At 44.2% G+C, this 9,100-nt stretch overlaps 1 protein-coding gene across 2 annotated transcripts in view; it reads left to right on the top strand.

Moving 5' to 3' along the window:
- Positions 1 to 859: 859 nt before the first annotated feature.
- Positions 860 to 9,100, top strand: part of GRAMD4 (GRAM domain containing 4) — a 2,133,975-nt gene continuing 2,125,734 nt past the window's right edge. Inside the window, exon 1 of one of the 2 annotated variants that reach the window (XM_069629242.1) lies at positions 860 to 1,170. In XM_069629242.1, coding sequence (XP_069485343.1) covers positions 1,148 to 1,170 — 23 coding nt within the window. In that variant the 5' untranslated portion in view covers positions 860 to 1,147. The remainder of the gene's footprint in view (positions 1,171 to 9,100) is intronic. The other variant, XM_069629243.1, reaches the window with a different exon arrangement.

Below are 9,100 nucleotides of genomic sequence, written 5' to 3'. Positions count from 1 at the left end.
TGGGCGAGCCCGTGCCTCGGGGCGCCCCGTGCTAGCACACACGCACACGCATTCGTACAAGGAGACACGGGACACGCGTGTGTGTCGTCCGGAGTCCCGGCGGCAACTGCCGCACGGATGTTCTTTATTACGAATGCGCATGCGCGACCCAGAGCGAGGAATCGCGCATGCGTCGTTCGTGGTTGCGACGTCACAATAAGCATGTGTCTCCTACAAGCAGTAGATATATTCTTTAAGCATTGAGTAAACTGTTTATAAAATATTCACTGACCATTCATTAGCATTTACTAAACAATACATGTTTATTAAATCGTAAAATGATATGGTCTTAATAAATGCTTACTTGCAACTTTCTTAAAAGAAATTGACATGGAGCTTTAAGCGTTTGCTTAATAATTTTAAACCAGCATACAAGCATTATCTAATTTATATTTTTCGTGCCCAGTGCCTGCCTGCATAGGGCTCACTAAATGCTTAAATTAGGCATCATGCAATCATTTTGCTTGCATCGCCATTGCTTAAGAATGCATTTCATTTTGATTAGAGTGCTCATTGACTTTTATTGGAATTAAGTTTATTTTCACCTGGGGTTTTCGAGAAAGGAGAAATGATAGACAATGTTAACACTTGCATCAAAGAACGCGGAAGCGTTCCTCGTAAACCTGCAGAGTTGGGTGGCATGCTTTAGAAGCGTGAGATCCGAACAGTACAGGAAGGAGCTTTAGTCTACCCCTCCCCTTACTGCAGGAAGCACAGGCACATGTGTAACATGTCCCAATAGCATCAAATGTTCAATTTGGTTGACAGTGTATCGTTTCAACCCCAGACAAAGGATGTGAGCGGTCTGTGCGCATGCGCGACGGGGGTGCGTGCGGGTACTCGCAGTCCTCAGGCGTCTGAGCTTCGCCTGCGCGCGCCTGTTGCTGTCAGAAGGTGGCCCAGGGGAGCGCGCAGGAGGTTGTCAGCAGCAGAAAGAGCAGCGGACGCACAGGGAGCTGTGTCCTCCTTCACCAGGAGCACGTAGGGCTTGCTACAATAGTAGAAGTGCGTTGGCGCGGAGCCGTTGTCCAGCTCCTGTACCGACCAATGGTCACTAGCAGGCCAACCAACGGGCGGAAGCTTGTGTCTGGCGTGGGCAGCAGCTTGAATGAAAGTTCGCGCTGATTTCGGGTAAGCAACTTTGCCATGCCACCCTTGCGTTCATGTGAGACGTAGGTAGACAAAGCCACGCCCCCATTGTATGCACCTAGCCCTGTATTGTGTGTCTGACGAAGGCGGTCCAGCTCACGGAGCTGTCAGAAGAGCTGAAATGCGGGAGGAGGGGTGGATTGCCACCTCTGCCAGCAGCAACCTCACCCTTGTGTTCTACGAGTCCGACCTGAATAATTCATCCGTGCCTCTGCCGCTCCTGGGGCTCTATGTAACCCTAGACCGGCACCTGCATGTATTATTCAGCGTGGTATCCAGAGCCCAACTTAAGGATTGCTCCGCGTCCTACTGCTGCTCACCGCAAGTAGCTGAGAACCTGTCAGTGGCTTAGAACGAGGGTTGGCCGAAAGGGTGACACCAACGTCATACGTCACTCCGCCTCTGCCACTTGTGCCCCCTCCCCCCTACACTTCCACTTGTGGCACTCCCTCCCCTCATTTCCACGTGTGGCACCCCCCCTGCACTTCCACTTGTAGCCTCCCCCGCATCACCCCCTCCACCCACACTGCACTGCTACTTGTGCCCCCCTGCATTGCCACTTGTAGCCTCCCCCGCACCACCCTATCACCCACCACTAAGTGGCGCTTCCTGGTGCTTTCCAAGAAATGGTCACATTCTGCCGCCCCCCGTTAATGGTCATGCACTTCACCTTTCTCCATTCGTGGTACTGCATGCTCTTCTCTGTTCATGGCCAAATCCCCCCCCCCCCCCCCCCGCCACCGTTCATGTGCTGTCCTCCTCCCTTTGGTTCATGGTCATGCGCTGCCCCAATTCCCCTGTTCAAGGTACCGCACAGTGCTCCCCCTCCCACTGTTCATGTGATATCCTCCCCCTGTTCATGTGCATACCCCCTTTGATCCTGGTCCTGCACTGTCTTAACCCCTGATCATGTTCATAGGTTTCTCTTTCCCCACCCCGCATAAGCAAAACCACCTGCTTGGGATGGGGATGAGACTATCTGGCTTCTGCCCAAAACATAACAGAGAAACTGCCCTTTTCAATCTGAAAATCCATAGGGATAATATCCGTGACTCTGGCAATCTAGCTATCCTACTCCTATTAAATCTGTCCATAGCCTTTGATCTGGTTGACCATGATGCCCTTTGCTACCACCTTTCACGTCACTTCAACTTCTCTCCCGAAGCCGCTTCATGGATTAAATCATTCCTTTTGCGAATGCACCACCAGAGTATTCATTGGTGAGGCCTCAGCTGACCCTATCCCTGCCCCACTAGGTTTACCGCAAGGCTCCTGCCTTTCAACCACGCTGTACAACACATACACAAACTGGACGCACTGGGGATCATCTCCACTAAACTTTGCAAATGATACCTAAATACTCATCCCCATTTCAGGGTACTACTCCCCAAACACTGACACAGTCAACAGAGTCTAAGGCACCATACAAAACTGGATGGCCACCAATAACCTCTGCCTAAATGACGAGAAGACATAACTCCTCATTGTGGGCTCCCCCATTGGCTAAAAAACCTTGACACTCCCTTCTCCACATGTTGCAACACTGGCACTGTTGCAACAATGGCACTATCATCCCAGTACTGAAATAAGTCAAACACTGGGTGTACTCTGTGAAGCTCGCCTGACCATGACCAGTCACATAAATGCCCTTGCTTCCGGTATTGCCTACACTTCTAGGCTCATCTCACTAAGCAGGCAATTCTTCTCTGTGAGTAACTGCCTTACTCGCACGAGCACTCCTACTCGCTAAGCTGGACTACTGCAACATTGTACTCATGGGTATCTCTGCCTCCAATCTGGCAAAACTTCAACTACTGCAGAATAAAGCGCTTCGTGCTGCCCTCGGTTTGCAACGGTCTGACCACTTTTCGGCAACCAGACGGGAATTATATCATCCAGTGATATTGAATGTGTTAAGCTCGTCAGATTTATTTAGCATGGCTAATTCGGTGTTGGCTAACTTTGTTACCCTGATCATTGAGAGAATATGCAGGTACTCTCCTCTGTCTAGTCTGGGATTTGATTTATTAATTTGCCATTCTAAGTATCTGCTGGCACCTTCTTTTTTTGCCTAAACACATGCTGGAAAGGGAATCCATATAAATTACTGGATAAAAAAAACCAAATGGGATATTTATTCGAATTTCGGCTGTACGAAAACTACAAAACAGCCGAAAATTTCGGATAGCTATCCCATTCGGTGCTATTATAGTGAACAAGGAGAGCGGGAGTTGCTCTAAACAACAAAGTTTAAACGTTTTTTTTTTTTTAAGGGACCTTGCAGCACTGGTTCCCATGCACGTAAGTGAAGGGAACAGGCATCGAAGAGGAATGGAGGAGTCGGCGGCACACAGCGAATTGTGCCGCCATAAAGTAAGTAAGTGGGTAGGGCTGCGGGTTACCAGAAATGTCTGCGGGAGAAAAAAAACAAGTCATTTTCGTTTTAAATTGTTTTTTTCTCCCTCAGACTTATCCCATTCAATGTAATCATGGACGACCGCTGAAAATTAAACGCACGCCAGTGGAGCCTTTTGGCGTCTCGGTCACTTGTGCTGGCTATCAAAATACCTCCTATGTGAAATCTTATAGGGGTTCGTTGTCAGAGGAACGGGCCAACTGATCTTGGGTCTCACCATTGGTGAAAATGCGTTGACCTATGAGGCATGATGTAGATGCTTTTTGTATCTTCTCTTGGAATACCTTTCTGAACCAACCAACGGCTTGGCTTTACTGGATGCCAATGCGTTCTTCTTGCAAGAAACGTGGCTCCTGTCTGGTTTTACCCTGGATTTTTACAGCGTAATCTTGCGTTCGGCACTGCTCTCTCCGGGTGGAGGGGTTGTCTGGAGGGGAGTTTGTGCATTGTGGACAGATCCCAGTTATCTTTGTGAGACTACACAGGGATGAGGACGCATACTAATCTACTTTCTGCTGTTATCAAACTTTCTTATCCCTGACAACCATGCACTGGTTGCTTCATTGTATGATCCACCTGATGAAGTGTTCACGGAACAATGAATGACTTGCATTTCTGACCTTTTTCTTGAATGGGCCTCGCAAACTCTCTGTGTGGGCATCATATTGGCTGGTGACTTTAATGCTTTGTGTGCTCAACGGGGGGAGGCTGAATATGCACCTGATAGGTGTACAAAATCCATCATTCTGAGACATGCTAAGTCCCTAAAAAGAGGTCACTTGTGGCGATATGCATTATTTGAATTCAATTTGCTGCCTCTTAGTAATAGTGGTGGCTCTTCTTCTTGTGCTACCTGGAGCAATGGCAGGGCATCTACCTGTATTGATTATATATTTGTGAACAATGCTATTCGTACATGTGTTTTGGAGTTTGCCATCATTGAGCGATCATGCCATGCTCGGGGTGTGTCTGCACTTGAATATTATATCTATAACGAAGGTCTCACTTGTGAATGTCGCCATTAACCTGCATAGGAATAAAATCCTTTGGTCTGAGGCCAATATAACCCGTCTAAATCGCTCAATGACAACTTGTGGATTCTCTCCGCTGAGCTGCTGTATCATAGCCAGTGGTACTTAAAGGAAATGGTGAACACTGCTTGGCATAGTCAGCACAGCTACTTGATTGCCTTGATCTTGTTATGCAGACGAGAAGTGGTTGCGTGACGCTATACGAAAGAAAATTGGGGATATATTTTTGGCGGAGAGAGATAAAAGAGGCCAGGTTACTCCTTTACGCACTCAATATAAAAACTCGGTGTGCAATTATAAATGTAATCTTGATTCCTCTAATTGGAAAATGATACAGGCTCTGCGAAGAACGCATAATTCGAAAAATCTGGTATCTGTTTCGATCATTTATTTCATTTATTTCAGGTGTTACCGTAATGAGGTTTGTGACATATCTGAAGAGGCTTTGGGTGCTCACATTGTAGGCATGTGCTGGGATGATTCATTGTTGCCGGGAAACTGGCATAGGCCCGCTCTGCCGAATAACTGTAGTTTGCTGGCTTTGACATAGACGATGTCCTAATGATTATCAACAGTCCTGACGGCCTTGCACAAGCTGTCATTAAAAGACATCCACATTTTTGGGCAACCTTTATGAGCTTATTGATTTTGTTGTCAAAACTGGCAAAGTACCTAGGAGTTGGCAAGAATCCATCTTGATCCCGGTGCACGTAGAGGGGCGGCGCCTTGATCCAAACAATTTCCAACTGCTGGTTATGCTGTATTCCAGCAAGAAGATCTTTGCAGCCTTACTACTGAAAAAATATACTAAGTGGGCAGAAACTACACACTTGCTTAACACCAGCAGACTGGCTTCAGAAAAGGCTGTAGCACCTCGCATAGCATTTGGGTGCTGCAATCACTCATGTCAGAAGTCCTTTATAGCACAGATTCATCTTTATATCTCAGTTACATAGACTATAAGGCAGCTTTTGACAGTGTTTCCTAAGTTGAACCATGGGACAACCTGGAGCGTTGTGGAATCAACCCTACACTGTTGCACTATATCAAACTGCTTACTCTGAAACTTCGGTGATGGTGAGATTGACACAGGAGGGTAAGATTTTTAAGTCATTTGCTACCAACTCTGGTCTAAAACAAGGCTGTGTATTAGCACCTTTCCTCTTCAACCTTTATGTTGACGATATGTTTGAAATGTTCCACCTAAGTTCGGCTGCAAGAGCATTATATGGCTCTGGTACGCCAATGATACAGTTCTGCTAGACCTACCGCCCATAGGATTGCAACATTCATTAGATGCTCTGCACTTTTATGCCTTTATCTAACAAACTGAAAATCAACTTGACCAAAACTAAAGTCCTGATGGTTGGAAGGAGGGCAAACAACAGATCAGTATTTCCTTGGTCCATGGGTGGCAAGCGCTTAGGGATGGTATATACCTATAACTACTTGGGCCTGCCAGTAAGGAGTTCCCCTTCTTTTGCATTTTATGCTGAGGTAATGCCGCCAAAATCAATACATAAATGGCAGTCAATTAAGTCTGCCATCCATAAGCGAGGAGGTTACTCCATTGAACTTGGAACTAGGTATCCCTTCTCTTATCTCATTATGTCAAGGTGCAAATAATTTTTTAAAATGTCTTTGGCTGCAGGCTCCAACGCATCGATATTGGGTCTTAAAATGTTTTTTTTTAAATTAATTTGTTTAGTCGTAAAACAACTTTCAAATCAATTACATGATACGAATCAACATTATTTCATCAATTTCTGTCATTAAAAACATAAAGAAAAGAAGGAAAGAATTAATTTAAACTCTTAACACAACTCTCCTCGACACATCTTCCATGTCTACAACATGTAATACTTTTCCATTGGATCAGATAGATCACACTTTATGAGTATCAGAATTTTCAAGCTCATTTGAACGATCATCTAGTAGAATTAAATCCAAGAATTGCGTGATTGCTATTTGAATTGAAATTCTTGGACTAGAGAAAAGCATTTGCCATTTCTGAAATTGTGTTACATGACTCTGAAATGTCAGTTTATTCTTAAAACACCTATTTCTTGCCTCTGTTACTGCTTCACAATCTACTAACAGATGCTGCATAGTTTCAATCTGTTCTCTGTTCTTACAATGTCTGCAATAATTTTGCTCACTTGTAATGATCTTCCTTCTGTGCAGTATATCACGAGTGCTATATAGGTTCAACCTAAACCTCATATACTTTCTCCTAAAGTGAGAGCTTGGATGTTTTATAAGATAGGATGCGATTGTGCCATGCTTCTTCAACCCGAAAAGGGTAACGTTGAAATCCTTATAGGTTGAACATTTGATGATGTTTTCAGACCAATCATGCTGAAATATTTTTACCTTGGCCCGATCAGGGTTTGATATCAATAAATCAATGGTTATTGCCGCATCACTAAGTGCATCTAACGTATGATTGCGCCATTTTCGAGGGAAGGTTCAGTTTGACGTGAGTAGATTGTGAGCTACAACCTTCAGAATAGTTGGTTTCTCCAGGCCTGTTAATGCTTTTCGTAGGAATGCACATTGTTTCCACACTACTTGTGAGTAAAGCGATGTGAGTCCTAGTTCAAAGCGAATTAACGCCATTGGTGCACAATCAGGAAGACGCAATATTTGTTTCCAATAGGAGGATTCTATTCTATCCCAGAATATGCGTTTCTTATGTGAGCAGGCTTCAACTCCATAAAGTAAAATGGGTGTAACTTTCATCTTGTAAAATGTGATGATGTGCATCACTGAAAACTTCCCGAACTTTTGTAAGAGTATTCAGGATTGAGACACCAGAGATTGTAGCTTGATCTTTATCTCGCACTTATATTGCTCCAGTGTCTTTTTGTGTTGCACCATAACGCCCAAGTATCTATACTGATTAACAATGTCCATTTTAGTTTGCTGCAGGTGCCATTTAAAGTTGCTCACTCTTGAGTGTTTCTTCGAATTACATACAACTATCTGGGATTTATGTACGTTGATATTTAGATTGTTGTCCTGAGCATAATCACCTAATCGATTTAGCTTGTTTTGCAGTCCCCCTGGAGTCTGTGACAGGAGGACCAGGTCATCTGCGTATAATAAATATGGGACTCGCTGTAGTCCTATTCTCGGTGGGTCCCCTACACAGTTGTTCAGAAATTCACCCATTTCAAGTATGTAGAAATTGAACAAAAAGGATGCCATGGCACATCCTTGTTTTAGACCCCTCTGTGTTATGCTCCTCTGCGATAACAGGCCATTAAGGGTTATACGTACTTGCATGGATGTATTTGAATGAAGCAAGATTATCAAGGAAAGTAAAGTGCTCGGACAATTATGCTTTTTGAGTTTACTATAGAGTCGCTCCCGATCAATTGAATCGAAAGCGGCTCTAAAGTCTATAAATCCAAGATACAATGGTAAACCCCGCTTTAGCTGCTGAGCCTGTATCATAGTGAGGCCAAATATATTGGGGATTGCTCCTAGTCCCCTAACGAATCCTGACTGGAAAGGGTCTAGCAATTATTTTTTTTCAACCCAATCATTAAGTTCATTCAGTATGATCCTACAAAGATTTTTGCCTGGGCCATCTAGTAGTGATATCAGACGGTAACTGTCTGGAGACTGACGATCGCCCTTTTTATAGATTGGAACTGTGATGGCCTGGGACCATGTTGGAGGAAGTTTCTGATGAAAATTAACTGCAATAAAAATGCAATGTAAAATAGTTGCCCATATTTCAGGATGCTTTTGCATAGCAAAGTTAGACAGCCCATCTGGCCCCACTGCTTTTGATTTACTAGCAGTTGTTATCAATTGGAATATCCCAGCCTTGTTAAACAACAGGTTAAATGGTATAATACTGTCGGTTACCAGAGGGGGAGCTACTTCGAGGTGCAGCATAAAGTTTACTAAAATGTGAGACCCAAGTTTGTGTATCCACAGCGGTTGACTGAACGCAGACCTGACGTAGACCAACATATTGATTCATTTCTGCCCACATTTTAGAAATATTTTTACTAGCAAGTATTTTTAACATTTCCGCTCCATCTTTCTGATAGAGCGCACTTTGTTGACACCTAATCCAGTTTTTATATTCATTGTGTAACTTCCCAGCGAGGTGTAATCGAATGGCAGGGGGATGCTTCACGAGTTTCCTCAATTCTGCACGAAACGCTGTTCTCCTTGCACTTACCAAGTTGTCAAATATGTGCAGATGTTTTTCATTTTGTTGTTTACTTGTAAGATTTATTTGTCTGCCGGAATATTTGCAGCATATTGCTATATGCAATTCCCGAATTATCTATTGTATTCTTATTGCTAGAGCTTGACTCTTTAAGGAGATCACTAAAATGTATAAGAGCATCCTCCGACCATCATAGACGACACCCTCCTGAGTTTACAACCAAGCAGCCCTCCGTTGACCTCTTTGGGGCAATTTCATTTTGCATTTGGTCTC

Source organism: Ambystoma mexicanum, chromosome 12 (genome assembly GCF_040938575.1).
Source record: "Ambystoma mexicanum isolate Mex_15411 chromosome 12, UKY_AmexF1_1, whole genome shotgun sequence".
Classification (NCBI taxonomy): domain Eukaryota; kingdom Metazoa; phylum Chordata; class Amphibia; order Caudata; family Ambystomatidae; genus Ambystoma; species Ambystoma mexicanum.
The sequence above is the reverse complement of the archived record's forward strand: the minus strand, read 5'-3'. Positions and strand labels throughout refer to the sequence as shown.